A 17,179-nucleotide genomic window follows, 5' to 3' on the forward strand; every position below is an offset into this window, starting at 1 on the left:
ATTCTTTTGTGATTAATTGACAGACTTCACTTGGGGGAGTTTATACCAATTAGCATTTCAGGCAGCCACCAAAATATGTTTTTCTCTCTCTTGCAAAAACTAAGTTTAAAAAAAAAAATGTAGCTAATTCTTGGTCATTTACCTTAAGTGAAAAACAAAACTATAATATGATCACATATAATATGATCCCATTCGTGTAAAATTGTTTGTGTCTATGAGTGCATGTACTTATACATGTGTGCTTAGAGGTGTCTGGAAGGCAGACTTCCAGCCTCTCCCCTCCCCTGGCTGTTTTCAGTTTCTTGAATATATCGAAGTATTTCCGCCTCTGGGCCTTTGCACAGTTGTTCCCCCTTCAGGGAACAGTGCAGAAAGCCACAGTCAACCCCAGCCAAGGAGAAGGACACTGCACCCTGATCCCAAGCCCCCTCTTCCTGCCTCACCTGTAGGAGGCAGGTGTAGAAAGAAGAGGCTGGATCCTGAACCCAACCTAGGGAAAGGAGGAAAGCTCTAAGGCAGATGTTAGATGGAAGTTTTAAAGACTTGGCTAGATTTTTTAATACTTGTGTACACGAAAGGGTTCTATGGAAAGTAACTTCACAGGGTGATCTGATCATAAATTCCTAACTGGTCTGGTCTTGGTGGGTAGTCACACCCCAGGCCTAGAACTTCTTTAGTGAAAGGGCTTAAGCCATCCCTGCCCATTGTTCTTGTGCATCTAGGTTAACACACCTTTAAAATACCAGAATACCCCTTGAAGGGAGTATTAACCCTTAAGAGAGCACATAATCTTAACTATCCTGTGATCCAACCCTTGCCTTGCTTTCTCCCACCTCCACGTAGTTCCCTCCTTAATTTCAAATGCATTAAAAAAATCCTGCAAAACTGTTAATCTCTGGAGCATTTGGGATCTTGCTCCCCAGTATATGTCATCAGTTTGGCTCAAATAAACTCTTATAAAAATTCTCTAAACAGGTTTGGACATTTCTTATGTTGACAGAAGTGCCCTTCTCGTCACATGTCAAGGGCGCACATCGGCATGACTTCTCATGTTGATGTTAATCTTGATCATCTGTTCGAGGTGGTGTTTGTCAGGTTTTTCCACTGCCCAGTTACTCGCCTCACTCCTTTCATACACTACTCTTGAAGGACAACCCACAAAGTGTGGAATTAAGCACCTCTTTTGGGAAGTGGGATTTACATAAATTGAAATTCTTCTCTATAAATCTTTTCTTTCCCATTTAGTCACTCACTTTTATATCAGTATGTGCTCATGGATATTTATACTCATTATAATCTAATACTATATTATTATTTTGTTGCTCAAATTGTTCCAGCTTTGACCATTGGGAGTTCTTTCAGGTTGGCTCCTATGTCCCTGTGACTTTTATTTTTTTTAGCACTTATTTACTTTCCGGCATTATAAGATACCCTGGTTCATCTTGGGTATTCACTGCCCCAGTCCTAGAATCAGCCATTTCTCTGTGGAACCCTGGTTCCTTTTATTAGAGAATAGTATTTAGAAACCAAGATCCAGGTGCCGTGTGTGCTTGTTGTGCATTTACTTTGCATTCTTATTCCTTCATCTTCATATTCTCCCTTTCTAAAGACTGTTACTCCTTAGCTACTGGCATACAAACATATTCAAGTGTTCCCCCATTAATCCTTCTTCATCCATGTCCCCCACTGGCAAGTTCCCTAGCTCTCTTTTCATTTCCATTCAAACTCTTACCGTGGTTTCATTTCATATGAATTTTAAAGCGATACAGAAGAGATTAATAAAGTCACAACTCATGTACAAAATATGAAATAAAAGCAAATATTAAAAATTGTCAGGTAAAGCACAATTTCAAAGTTGGTGGGCTGAGGGAATTGTGCCATTACCACACAGTGGCGCCACTACAGCTGGTGAATCAAACAGAAATAGCTAACACTCAGCACTTAAGATGGGCCACTCTTCTAAGCACACCTCATAACGATCCATGACATGGGCATTTAATGTTATCTCTATTTTACAGGTGAAGAAACTAAATAATTTGTTCACGATTACAGAGCTAGGAAGTGATGGACACAGGATGTAAACCTAAGTACTCTTACCCCATGTTCTTCACAACCATCCCTCAACACCAGGCATTGGCTGCCCTTTGTCATTATTGTGAGAACTATGCTGTTGTTCACTTGTCTTAGAACTTCCGAGAGCAATTTTAAAGACTGGATTTAGTTTCCTGTTACTGCTGTAACATATTGTTGCAGTACCAGGAAGAACCAAGCGGCACGCAGCGAACTAAGAATCAAAGGAGGTTTATTTACGCTGGCGGGCTCAGAAGAGTCACTCTCCAAAGTCTGAGCTCCAAACGAAGGCAGGCGGGTAGATCTATGCATTGATTACTTCCGCATACTTGGCAGTCTTTTGTTTCGCACATGCAGGAAAGGTAGGGTTCCAGGGAGAGAAGGTTGGAAAAATTCCTCTGGGACGGGGTAGCCATCTTAGATTTCTTTATGTTTCCCATATCATTATCACAAACTTAGTGGCTTAAAACAGCAAATTTATTCTTTTATAGTCTGGAGAGCAAAAGTTTAAAATCATTTTCACTGGGCTAAAGTCAAGGTGTCAGCAAGCTTGGTTCTTTCTAGAGGCTTTGAGGGGAGACTGTTTCCTTGTCTTTTTCCCTTTCTAGTGGCACCTGTATTCCTTGGCTTCCTCCATCTTCAAAGTGTCACTCCAATCTTTGCTTCTGTCATCACATTGCCTTCTTTGCTGACTTCTCCTGCAACTCTTTTAAAGGACACTGTGATTATGTTGGGCCTGCCTGGTAATCCAGGATTATCTCCTATGGCAAGATCCTTAATCACACCCGCTAAATCCCTTTTGCCATATAAGGTATCATTCACAGGTCCTTGAGATTAGAACATGGATATATGGGAGGAGAGGGGAGGTGTTATTCAACCTACCACAGTGACTATTGTTTTTTATTTTTAATTCACTGATAATATAGTATAGTAATTCATTTCTGTCCTAAAAAATGCCATCTAAACATTTGTTCGATGATGTTATTAGTAAGAAAACAGGGAAAAAACCCCATCCAAATCAATAATATTAGAACGCAAGTTAGATATAATAAGATATAAATAAGGCTATTTATTTAAAAAATATCTTTTAAGAAAAAATTACCATAAAATGTAAAAAAAAAAAAAAGGCGGGCAGTTGCGGGGACCAGGTTGGTTTTCTGGGGAAAGGATCAGTGCAACTGTGATGTGCCCTTAAACTGTGGGTTATTCAGGGTCCCTGTATAAAATGGAACCATCTTGTCCTTTAAAATCTATTCTTTACACTCTGCCCCCACCACTTTACTAAAATTGCAAGATCAATGGCCTCATCATTGACAAATCCAGTGAACACTTTTCTGTCTCATTTGATCTCTCTGTGACATTTAACACTAATGACCACCACTCATTCTTGACATTTTTTCCCTCTTTTAGCTTCGGTGTCACTCTTTTTCCCTCTTTAGCTTCTGTTTTTCTGCCTATATTTGTAGCTTAGTTTTTTTCATGACTTTTTTCCTCCACCCATCCTTTAAATGTTGATGTTCCCAAAGGATATTACAAGTCCTTTTACCTTCACTTGACATTTTCCTTCATTGATCTCATGTACATCCAGACAGTCAAATACCACTCACCGATGATTTCACTGTCAGCAGGCAAGACTTCTGATCCATACAGCTAATGGCCATCTGGACAGCTTCACTTTGATAGCCCACGTGCAGGCATAGGACATTTTGAACCACCGTGGCTGTTTTACCCAATGTTTTTGAATACAGATATTTTAATGAGACTAATATTGATGAATTTTCATCAAGATATTCTATTAAGCAACACCATTAAGCCACTTTAATTCTTGGATCAACTTACTATGTAATGCATTTCCACTTTATTGTAATTATTCTCATTTCTATACATTTACAACAGGTTTGTTAGTCAATTTTTGGTTCATTTCAAATTTTAGTGATGGTGTCTTCTACTAGTGAGTTCTCTTGTGGCCATTATACTTGCTAAATTCAAATTTCCCAAGCCAAAATTTTGACTTTTGTTAAGATTTCATTCTTCGATTTTTAACCATGTGCTGTTTTAGCTGTTTTAAATTTTACTTGAACCGAATATTTCTACCAGCATTATTCATTATAAACTGACCAAATAAAGGCTGACAGGTGATATTTAACTTTTGGTTAGTCTATGAGAAAACTGATCAATTTCCCTCAGATAACCTAAGGTTTCTCTAAGGAGTGAAAACCAAAGTAGGTCCCTGGGATCAAAAAGTTCTGCTAAAAAACCGGATGAGACTTGGGAGATCTTGTAGAACTACTAATTTCACCATATTTGGCTATGGGATTTTTAGCGATGATCTCAATCCCAAAACCTCAGTACTGGAGAACCGGGCTGCCTTCTGAAGGGAATATTTGGATTCTATTTGGACCTCTGGGCTAAGCTTACATAAAAGCAGATTGAAGAATTACTTGGTCTCCTTCCAGGTAAGCTGACATGCTAATTTAAGCCCTCTAGATCGTACTACTCCAATATAATGAAAGATAAACTCAAGGAAAATTACGTAAGATGGAAAAGACCTTTCCGAATCCAGAGAAACAGGTTGAAATCATCTGCTTGTGGTTTTTTCCTGGGTCTTATCCTGGTTCCACACACTTAGTTCTTGATTAGGGGGTAATATAAGGGCATCTCCTCTCTGGCTGGTCTCTTACCAACCAATTTCAGGGTGGCAAAAGTGAGCCATAAAAAGCTGAATGCAAAGGAGCCCACTTCATGAGAACTGAAGCTTCTAACTCTAGCTTTTCCTACAAGAAAGGCAGGTGAGCTCTGTCCACCTTTGCAGAAGGCTCTGATTCCTACATCTCAGTGGGAGTGATGCAACTGTAAAGGCTTCCCCAGAGCAGCCAGAGTCACAGATAAGGAAGACTCTACTTTTGGTTAATGATAACTTGAAATAGAAAAAGTGTAAGAAATACATATTATTATTTTTTTTTTTACAGTAGAAAATTTTTATTAGAAGTACACTTCCAGAAGTGGAAGCAGGCCTGAGCAAGAGAAGCGTGCCTCAAAAGGCCAAGAACTTTATATTATAGAACTAGGTGGAGCATATATTTAAAGACAGTTCAATCAAGTCTTAAACAAATCTTCAGAAAAAGCAGGCAATTTTAGTTTTCCTCATGCAATTTATACCAGGACTCTTTGGATCCCTGGATCTTCTTTGAATGCCATCTCTATGAACTTAGCACATCACCAATTCTCCCCAAATCATGGATGTCAAGCTCATTAAAGTTCAAATATTACTTTGTTATTTTCTCAAATTTGGAGAGGAAACAGGCAGTCAGGTTCTTCCCCAAAGTAGGGATTTAAAAAATTCTTAGGTATAATCCATTGCCCCCCAAGACTTCTATCTTTAGTTTCTCATGTTAATGCTAGTCTCTCTTCAGGAATATGTGTGTGTGTTTACACATACACACACACATATATACATATATATTATATATAATATACATAACTTTTTTAAAGACTGCATATTGATGCAGCTCATATTCAGATAAGACACATTAACGGCTCACAGGAAAGTTTACATAGCAGAGAACTCTGTGGTTTTCCCAACTCAGTCTCTATGGCCCCATTATCTTGTATCATTGTCATTTGTCTCACCTAATATCTGGAAAAGAAAGTAGGTTCCGGAAATAACAATGACAGTATTGGAAATCAACCAACCAACAAAAGGTTCTTTGAAACTTAAAATCCTAAGAGGATCCGACGTAAGAAATAATACAAAGCATAAATCATTTATTTTAATTAGGTCCATTTTAATAAAGTGTATAGGAGTTTACAACTCAAACAATTATTCATAAAAACTATCAGATACATAAGATAGATCACACAAAGAGTGCAATAACATAAATCCAATAGTCTGCAAATAAGAGGTATTGCAAAAACTGTTAAGATTGACTTTGTAAATGTCTTTTTCCCTTCCTTTCCCATGTTTACAGCCCTTGAGGTTACGTGCACATGTTATTCTCTGAGGTCTGATGGCCTCAATACTCCTTATAGCTGAGTTGACCTCCTCATTTAGTCAACTCAAAATTTAGTCAGCAGAGGGAGTTCACTACTCCATGGAATGAGCATGGTCCTTGGCCTGTATTTGGTTTCTATCCCCTTAAAAAATGACATTAAACATTCCCTCTTTCAAAGTAACACCTTGCAGGCCTTGTGGTGTTCTGGTCACTGCTGCCCTCCCAACACTACACATGAGCCAAGGATTCAGGACAAATACTACTGAGTTTCATCCTTGTGGATGAGAAGAGCATGCTTCCTGTGGAAATGAGGCTAAGGCGAATGGCTGATTTTTCCCACCTTTATCTTGAACAACTCTAGTTCTTACTCAGAGAACTGTTGGCAAAGGGAACCAAATTTACTCATGCCAAACCCACTGTCACCTCTTGGTATTCTTTGGATGCCTTTATCAGGAGGTCTTAACACCATGGCAGAAAACAGGAGCACATATGTTGGCGTGCATGTGCGCACGTGCACGTACACACCTGTTCACATTCCCCAAACAGGAGTCTTTGGTAAACTCAAGAATATAACTGACTTGCCATTTCAGAGTGAAAAGGCTACATCATCTTCTTTCACTCCCAAAGTCTCACCTTAACTAACATTGGTAAAAAACCATTTCTGCAATTCCTTGACAAAAGGAATCAAACAGATCCCTTTAACGTACATATATGGTTCTATTACAATGCAATGCAGATAACATTGATTTCAAGAATGAAACATTGTTACTATAAACTCAAAACACTCACACATGGAGATTGCTGGGAAGCAGCTGAGACTAAATTTCTTATGTAATTACAAGTTATGGACTAAGCCACCAGTGTGCTGGTTAACAGCCATTTTTACAAGCTATTCTAGAGTCCCTTCACACATAAACTTGCCCCTGCATTTAGGGCTCTGCGCCTGTTACGTGAAGGTGAAGAGATGCCTTTGGGTTGTGTTTCCAGAGTAAGGCTGGGGTTCTGCCAACCTTCTTTCATGTTTTCTTCTAGTCTATAAGAAATGGGGAAGGTGAGCCATGTCATTCTTATTTTGAATTATTCCAGTGTGGTGAAATTATCACAGGCTAGGCTGAAATTTAAGAAGAAAATTTACAGTAAAAACGGAGGCAAATAAAAATTAATATGATCATACAATCATAACTCTCATTATCTACTTACTGGTATGGTCATAATAGGGGAATGTCATGTAAGGAAATGAAGTGGGAACAGGAACAAGGAAAGTGAGCCAGAAAGACTTGCAGGGTAAAGAGTGGGCAGTGTTTAATGATGGGATCTTGGGCCCCACATGTTGGAGACCCAATTCCTAATAAAGATCGAGGTGCAAATGAGGCAGGGAGGACCTGGAAATCGAGAGCAAGTTGGCATTTTTGGAATTAAGACACTGCCAGTGCCTGTTGTTTTCGGCAACCTAGCAAAACTTCGTAGCAAAAGAACACAAAAACAATTCCCAACCACATACTACTTTTTATTTTCAAGCATTTTGAAATCTCTCCTTAAATGAACTTTACAAGTCACAAGTTTGCAAGTGTTCTGGTGGTTAGAAACAAAAAAAGAACCACCACCACCAAAAAGACACTACAAGTAGTAGTGACAAAGGCATTGAAAAAACTAAGAATTTAAATTACATGATTTCATTTAAAATCTTCATGTTTACGCCATCAGGCAGGATTGGAGGATTAGAGCTCGGGTGATTGTAGCGTTTACAAAGTACTCCTGATTCCTCAGAAGCTGTGGTCTTTTCAGCAGCTCTCCTATGTACCTTTCTTCAAGGTAATCTGGGTTCCATATTTCTCAGAAATTTTGCAGTTTTCTCAAAAACTGCATCTGTGTGACCAGCAGTCATTCCACAGTTGACTGGCATGTGTTCTCCATTTTCAATTCCAAAGACATAGCAGAGAATAACATATTAATTAAAGGGACTTAATTGACTCCATTTTAAGTTGTATCCTTCCTGCTACAGAGTTTGGTCCCACCCTTCTCTAGTTTCCTATATGTTAAAGTTTCCTATTTGATATAACACATATAATATAGGATCTGTGTTTTGATGACTTTTCTTTAAGAAAGCAAATACAGCATGATTGAATTTCTATTGTCAGATCACTCTGGCTATTACACTTATTTCAAATAAAAGTGAAATCTGCTACTTTATGATGAGTGAAATGTCCACCAAAGTTAAAAACACTGATATATCTGTATTCTAAAACTTAATAAATAATGGGTCAGTAAAATACTGAATATCTTTCCTGAAAGTTTAGAAAGAATTTTTGGTCGCCAAATTAAACTCAGATCTAATATGGGCATGTAAATATACTCACTAGCCTACACATTTGAAATTTTCAACTCAACAATGAGTAGGCCCAAAATGAAATAGAATTTATGACCTAGATTCCCTTAGGTCCTGCCAAGTATCTGCTTCAGCATCAAATTTTGTTCATTTCATTTTACAATCTAACAACGATTTGAAGCTAAAGGGCTGAATGTGAGCTCAATAAACAGAGGTTAAATATTTGTCACCACACATAAGTTAATTCATTAATAGTGTTTGTTAATCAATTAATGTGGCTTCTTTAAGAGTTTATCAGTGCATGCCGTGATTCAATGCTTTATTCTATATATATTCTGGCTCGCCGTGCTCCACTGAAATGAAAGGTTACAGGTTCCTGCATTCCCCATCAGATGTGTAAAGCAAATAACACATAAACTAAAACAAGAAGTGCGATATTTTGTTGACTATATTTTCTTTTTAATGTTAACCTATTGCAGTATAGTTGTTGGAAACATTTACTATGAATTCAAAGCACCTTGAGCACTCCTGATTCCATTAAAACTAAATTTTCCAGATTTCCAGATTCAGGATGGCCTCTGGCAAAAACATTTTATCTTTCAGTGATACATTTACCCTGTATGACCCAAAGAAAATTACTGCAGAATTCACTAGTTGTTAGCTAATGATTAATGTAATAGTCAAAATTTTTTCATGTATCACTAAGAATACAAAAGTAATTGTATGTTTATATTTCCTATTCAAAGGTATTTAGAGTCTCTGATCTCTGACCATTATAGGTCTCCAGTGAGAATAAAAAACAGGTTATAAGCCCATGCTTGACAATGATTCAATTACATAATAAAAATCACCATGATTTTACTCATTTTATCTTGAGAACTAAAATGGTTACTTGATTTTAATTGATAATGATGAAAGGAAAAGTTTGGGGTGCAAAGTTCCATATGCATTGGCCAAAACTATTCATTCAACTGAAAAGATAATTTTGCATCCACTGTTACACAGAAAAATCAGAAATGATCACTGGGAGAAAGCAAATTCTTAGGATGAACATTTAGTGTCTAACAAAGTGAAAGACATTTGTTTCTGACATAATGAAACCTCAGTGGGAAAGCCATTGCTGGTAGCTCTGATCCAGTGACAATCAGTTAAGTTTCTTTTAATCTGGACATTTGAAATAGGTGGAGACAAAATCAAGAAAAAGTCTTGAAAAGCAGCTGTTCATATTTTACTGCCAAGATCCCTGATCTTCAAATTTAAAAACTATCGCACCTCATCAACTGCAACAAAATTTGGCATTCAGGCTTATTTCTTGGATGCATTTCCAGGAATTCCTAAATCATTAACCTGGTTTGGTAAGCAACTCTCCCAATTTCTCCAGCTAAAGGAAAAAAAAATCACTAACATTTACTATAAATCACAGGAAGCTTTCAAGTTGAAACATGGTATAGCAACTCTTTCCATTAAGTTGAATTTCCTCAGCAGAAGTCTTCCCATTGAGACATAAGTTTCATTTTAAGGCACTACTAATAAAGGATATGAAAACAGCTAGGAATGAGTCAGATATTTCCAGAAAGAGAAGACATTTCAAAAATACAAGTCAGTCATCTAGCTGGCTGGCTTCAACATCTAAGGAGGAGAGGGAATCGAAAGGTTTTCATGGGTAACTGCTTTAGTTTTTTCCATTCTCCCAAACTTATTTACAAATCTCAGATTTATATTTCCTCAAGAGGCAGTCGAGAAAGATGGCAAGGATTTGGAACAAACGAACAAAACAAGCGAATTGTTGGTAGCCTAGTCTCGTGATTAATTCCATAATGACAACATGGAGAGCTCAGACCTAAGGTCTTTAAAAGACCACATAGCCAGTGGCTGGAACTGCAACAAGGTGCTCTTTTCAGTTGTTCTGAGAGGAAAATGTATAATTAATTTTTCATAACCAGGTAAATGGAATTTGTTAATCACAAATAGCAAATTCTGGAGAAAAATAAATCTACTCTGAAACTTCAGTTTCAGCAGGATTTTCCTACACCTTCCAATGAATTCGATTTTGCCAAGAAAAAAGAACTAAATAAAAGTAGCGCTCAAGTCAGTTAGTTCAGGAGACAAATGCCAGTAAATGAGTGATTGTGGAGGTAGGCATGGTGGGACAGGATTATCTTCAAGGAAAATGCTTCCTGTGCACACACACGCGCACACATACCTGTGCACTCATACTAATTTAAAAAGCAGCGTGGACATGGGGAAGGCTCAACACTATGAGACATGAGCATAGGTATCTCATCTGTTTGCACTTCTATGTAGGACAAGATCAGACACACATTAAACACCCACAGACACGCTTGCACAGGGGCCAGCCTGGCTGTCGCAGACTCAGAAACAGATGCAAAGAATCCTTCTAGAGCTGCTGGTTTTACAGGAATGATTAGTATCTGCAGGATTACGCTTCCTCTTGATGTGCAGGATTTTCATCTCGCATTTCTTCCAGAAATCCCCTTATCAAGAGTATTAAATCAAGTCCTGGAGGAACTAATCTTGACTCCTCAATGAACATGACTCAGAACAGACTGCAAGAATTAAAACAAGCAATAATAAGGCCCCTTAGGGTTGGGATGAAGTATTTCTGGATTTAAACAGTTTCTGGGCGCAAAAGGCAGAGTTCTGGGTAGAGGTGGAGATGGAAATGCCCGAAAGGCCAGAAATCAATATAAACAAAAGAAATGGGCATAACTTAAAGGGGTTTTGACTATCACTGCAACTGAGTTTGTTGACTGAAGTTCTGCTCTGATAGTAATTGATACATTTCTTCTTAGGAAGGCTCAGTTGGGAGTAGGGTGGTGGGTTATGAAGGGTGGGGTAGAAAGAGGCCTAAGGTTCAGGTATTGCTCCTAAGGTTTCTGCTTGCTTGATTTTGAAGGAAAGGGTGCTAAAGCAAAAGGATCAGCAGCTGGCAGCTCTGTAGTCCTGGAGGAAAAGGATGTGATGGAAACTGAGCCAGCTATGGACTGCTTGTTGGTTTGCGAAACGATTTTATAGGCAGCAATGGGCTGGGCTTCTGGACTTGGCTCATCTTCTGGGCTATAGTGACGGGAGTATTTGGACAAAGACTGGGGGCGGAATGGTTTGCCAGCCATGGGGCCTGAAACAACTTCTTTCTGGGGCTGAGGTCCTTTGTTTCTGTCATTAGGATGGCCCCCAGATTCCAAGGAGGATCCCCGGGGTGAGATGCTGTCAAGATGGTCTGCTGCTTGTACAGAATGGGAGGGGAGGTTGGGTTGTTGGACAAAACCAGCCATGGAATACTGAGATCGCGCAGAGGCATACACTGCTCTGTCGAGGCCTGAGAGCACAGCGACATCATCTGTCTGACTGAGGAGACTGGCCTGTGCAGACAACTCCTGGGAGGCGCTCTGGGTAACTGTTAACTCCTCTATACTTTTCTTCTTGGTAAAAGGAGCTCTCAAGAACACATCCGTCTCCTCTGGCTGGGAAGGAGCCACACTGCCCTTGGAGACAAATGGGGCTTTGGAGAAAATGTCTATGTCATCAGCTGGAACCCTTGAGCTCCTGAAGGGGGCTGTGGCAAAAACATCTGGCTCACCGAGACCATCAGTGGTTGGTTGTGTGAGGGCTTGAAACTGATTTTTTTGTCCTCCTTGTACTGCCTTTGCTTGCTCAGAAGGGACTTCTGGCTGAGAGAATGGAATGGCTCCTCCTAGCTTCCCCTGCGGAGGCCTGCAGCTTTCATCCTCTTCTTCCGATTCCATGAGGAGAGGTCGAGACCCACTGCAGTCTAGCATGTCCCCCTCAAGGTCAGTCCCTTCCTCTTCACTGCTGTGGAATGAGCTGTTGCTTGAAGGGCCATCTCTGGCCAAGAAGTCGGATTCTAAACTGTTCTGAGTTTTCATGTCAGGTACTCTGGAGGGGTCTGGATACAGGGGAAGGCCTTTAACACCCGCTGATTCTTTAAAGTGCTCTACAGTTATTACAGGACAGGGATTGGGCTCTCTCTGGAGACCTAGAAAAGCACAAAATGCAGAATTAATGCATAGGTCAGTTCAACTCTCCTTGGAACATTTAATGGTCAACCCGCAGCGAAAACATTGTGGGACCAAATAATAGATGTTGAAATGGAAAACGTAAAACAGAAAAATAAAAGTCAGGCAAGGAAACTGCACACAAACTGGAACACAACCAATCACTGTCTCACATTCTGGAGCATGATAAGCACAATGTGCAGGAAAGGAGATGAAGATGTTAGGCACACAGACATTCAGCGTAACTACACAATGCTCCTACGCGGGGCTAGGCACTGACACCTGCTCTACCCGACACTGGGTCATGATGGAATGAAAGCAAACCCGGTCACTCATCTCCAAATACACCATGATGGTTCTGGATTATGTAGAACTACCATCTGGGGACAAATCCAATTCAGTATCTGACATGTAGTCATCTGCTCCACACTGCTGATATCTGAGGACACACCCCACTCCCTGCCCCTGCAATGTATCAGGACATGCCTGTTTAATAAATGCAAGTTTACTGATGATTTACATCATAAGCACTACTCAAAGAGCAAAAGAGTACTCCAAATATGAATACTGAAGGTACTTTCTCAGGGGAGAAATCATATTAAATAAATCACCTTCAGCTGGAGTCGCCCTGGAGTTTTGTTTTGTCTTCTAAGTTAGCAAATATCTCCTCTGTTTAAATGAATCTATCATAAAGTTCTTTAGGGAGAAGGAGTAAAATACATGGGAAATTACAGAGTTATTTGCAAACTCTAATATACTAGTCTATTTCTATCTAGGTAGAGATGCCTCAGGGTGCTCTGGCTTTTAAAATCAAATAGACAATTATCAGAATACAAGAGCGCTTACCTTCCAAGAAATATTAGCAGGTTAGAAGTATGTCATTGGGCACATGTTAGCAAGAGGGCAGGAAAAAGGCATATGTAACTAAGCAAGAAGAATCCAGAGAAAGGGTGGTTGGGGGCAAAGGTATCATTTCAATCATCTGTTTCCCAACCCACTAGGATAAGGACATTTGGTTCAATGATTTGGATTCTACGGATGACTCAGAACCTTTATACAGAAGTAATCCAATCATCCTCTCCCCACATTACCCTCCCCCTTCTATGCAAACCGTTAGATCCTAGGAACTGCTGGTAACAATTAACCCCCAATAAAGTTTCTGCTTGAATTAAGCACACAGCACACAGCAGAAGCAGCATCAAAATCAGTTTATTGGGAAACCAGTCTCTCAAAGACATTACATTATAAAGAGATGTAGAGAGTTGAGTTGAACATTTTAGAAGATGCTGTACAAAAATACTATGCTTTCCTGAAGCCTATAACTTTTTAGCAGTGCTTCTTTTTAAACTTCTGACCTTAAATATTGTTTCCAGAAACAGAAAAGGTGCCTCTCTCCATGTTTATTTCTCTGTCGAGTAGTTTGAATGCATTAGGCGAATTTAAAATTAGAATCTTTAAGTTAAATTCTGTACTGGTGCCAAATGACTTTCTGAATAGTATCTGAAGAATATGATTCTGAAGAGGATAATTTTTTCTCGTAATACAACTTTAATATGTGTACCTGCATGATGATAGGAAAGCATAAGCTAAAACGCTTCCTTTGCAATACATATATATAGAAAGATATATCCTAACCTCTCGGGAAAGTATATTGATATTAGATGTCACAGAGATTTCCAGATGGTGATTTCTGGGAGAAAATTCAAATGAAAGAGGGAAAAGGAGTTTTCCAAAATAAGGTTTGCCAAGCAAGGTGGTATGAAAGGCTCCCAAAACTCCTTGAGCCACTTTCTAACATAGCATCAGTTGGACAAAGTTTTCAGTTGCCAAAACCAAGGCACAATTTCTCATTTTCCAAAACTACCCTGAAAGTTGGTGTTATTAAGCTGGTTCTGCAGTACAGCAAAATATCTCTTTAGGAAAAATAAATAAATTTCGTCACGCCAATGACCAACTCCGGCATGATACAAGTCAATAATGGAAATGAACACTAGTTTGACTGGAGTTAGTGTTATGGGAAATATAAATTGATTTCACTGAAAACAAGTTGTGTGCAGATTGCCCAAAAGCAGCTACCTACAGAACTTGGGACACTTTGGATGAGTGTTAGATTCCATTGTAAGAACCGTAAAGTACCAAGCAGGGGTGCCCATGTCTAGAGTTGGACAGGATGGAAGAACATACCTAACTTATCAAAATTACTTCTGTTAAAAAGTGGGTTCTTGGACAGTCAACTGTAAGCCTACTAAGTCAGAGCATATTCTATGACCTTCATGGTAAGTAATGGGAAAATCATACTTAAAGTCTCAGCAACTTTTAAAATTCACAAACACAGTCACAAAAATACTATAACATTGAGTTTGAAGAGAAAACTAGTCTCCAGTCCTTCAAAACAAGGTCAGACCTGTTTCATATCTTTCTTCCAGCAAGAATCTGCTTATGGGATTGAAAAAATACGTTTAAAAAATTCTCCTGAGAAGGCCAAGTCTCTCAAACTATCCACTCTTTTTAGAAAAGGTGCTGTGCGACCGAGACAGAGCAATCACCTTTTGCGAGTCTCTAAGGCTGGCACTCTAGAGACCAAAGCAATGCTGGTAGATATGGAAAAGCACAGACATCCACATCCCCTCGGGAATTTTGGTGGTGGTAGTGCAAGAAACAAAGGAGTCAAGAGAAAGGGAGATTCTAAGTAACTGTAAATGGAAGATATTAAATCTTGTTGGGAGTTAGAGGTCTTTTTTGGAACATGAGTGGGTTCTTGGAGGGAAAGCCCATGTTTTCAGGGTGAATGGTCCTTGTATATGAAGATAGCTCTGTACCATAAGGAAAACGTGTTTGAAGTAGTCTGCCTAGTACTAATAAAGGATTTACACTAATTTAACCTCATGCTTTGGCCCAGTTCCTGCTGACCACAGAGCTCACTGAAGCCTAACCAGCTGTTCCTGCAGAAGGAGGAAGGGGCTTAAGTCTAGGACCTGGCCTCATGGTCTGCTAACGGGTCTTCCTTATCAAGCCTAAGGTAGGGCATTTTTCTAATTCCTCCAAACTGGGTCTGTCTCTTTTTATTTTAGTTTAGCCCATTAAATTAAGCAAGAGGTCAAAACATACTTCTTTTACTTGCTCTGATGTAGGCCTGTGTACCAGGTTAAGGTTAAGCAAATTTTTCGACACTTCCACTAGGGATAACTCCATTTTTGAGGCTCCAAATGATACAGACTTCAGTAAGAGCTCACATGCTTCAGAGAGTAGGAAAGGAGTCCCAAAAATAAATGATTTGGCAACTGTCCTCACCAACTCCCTGTTAAGTTTCAAAACAATGAAAAGTGCTGAATGATTTGGGATAGGTTTACCCTGGAAATTTTTATCTGATGAATATAATGATGGTGATCAGAGTGCCTTCTAGAAAACTGAAATCCGAAGACTTAAATTTCAGGCTAGATATTCCTTAGTGCAACATATTGTGCACAACCTGAATTTTCGCTTTCCCCTATGTTATCAATTGAAATAACAGTTACAGGGAGTCTCAAAGGCATATTTCTTGCCAAAAACTGAAAATGAAAACTTGGAGTATTGAGAAACCTTCTCATATAGTTAGCAGGTAGAAAGCAAAATATCCCTTCATAAAAACTTCAGAAATGTAGCACCAAGTGAAGTTCACACTCTTGGAGCCAAATCAGGAAATCAAGAGATATATATCAAACTAATAATTTCCATGACCTTTTGGCTTAGGTGATAAAATCAAGCATTTGGTTCTACTATATGTTGCATTAAAACCCAAGACTGGGGAATGAGGGATTTGATGGGAGACGACATTGGCTAGTGATGATGTGCCTCTCAAGCCAATGGAGCAATTAAATGAGACATCTCCCTGGGCATAAAACTGCTGTTGCCAACATAAAATGTTTAATTAAATTGGCCTGGGTAAAGATTAAATGAGAGGACAGCTGCAAATCTGTGCTCCATTTTACAACCTGTGTCTGGTCATATCGAATGCAGGGTCACACAGGTTTTATCCTCCCTGGCCGCAAGGTGAAGCTAGGGTAGCCATGACTCATTAAAATGTCCTCAGCATGTCCGCACTTCCGTTGTACACGGGTACTTACTGTCACTCAACAATGTGTTTAAATCCTTTTTGCGAAAGTGGGTTTTCAGCTCGGGAAAATAGCAGCTATTTGAAATTATTTACATCTCTGAACATCAATGCTCCTGTTTGAACAGATAAAAGTCTTTATTCCCCTGTATGTTTACATAAGAAATTTGTTTACAGACTTGTTTTTTATACAATACTTGTGTAGCAATGTTCAAATTTCACACTTTTACTGCATAAGATTGCTTCATGTACCTCTGTTTGCTTTGCCTTCTTGGGGAGGACAGGATAAAGACCTGTGGTAAATATACATCCATGTGACAAGGGGTGTGCAATAGGGCAGAGCAGGATACTAGCAGGAAAAAGAGTACATTCAGGACTCTACATCAAGTGGAGACCAAGGAAGTGTCTTCCATTCTAGCAACTACAACCGTTTGGTAACTTTGTATTATCTGAAGGACCTCCCTCCTCTACTTCAGTGAAAGGAAACCCAGGAGAAACAAACAAAATAGTATCTTGTTACAGATTATTTGAAATGGAAGTCATCCGGAATTCATTCTGACTCAAAAAATCCAAGTATATCCAGGAACATTACTAGCATGGAAAAGGAAAAGGCTAATTCCGTTAGTAAAAAAAAAACACAGTCTCTAGAGAGGAATAAAAGATA

General features: G+C 39.2%; 1 protein-coding gene across 18 annotated transcripts in view; it reads right to left on the reverse strand.

Moving 5' to 3' along the window:
• Positions 1–11,042: 11,042 nt before the first annotated feature.
• AAK1 (AP2 associated kinase 1) overlaps positions 11,043–17,179 on the reverse strand; it is a 146,919-nt gene continuing 140,782 nt past the window's right edge. For all 18 annotated transcript variants that reach the window (XM_039852569.1, XM_039852573.1, XM_039852570.1 and 15 more), the window contains one exon: positions 11,043–12,406. In XM_039852569.1, the coding sequence (XP_039708503.1) occupies positions 11,277–12,406 (1,130 nt within the window). In that variant the 3' untranslated portion in view covers positions 11,043–11,276. The remainder of the gene's footprint in view (positions 12,407–17,179) is intronic.

Source organism: Pteropus medius, unplaced genomic scaffold (genome assembly GCF_902729225.1).
Source record: "Pteropus medius unplaced genomic scaffold, Ma_sr-lr_union100, whole genome shotgun sequence".
Classification (NCBI taxonomy): domain Eukaryota; kingdom Metazoa; phylum Chordata; class Mammalia; order Chiroptera; family Pteropodidae; genus Pteropus; species Pteropus medius.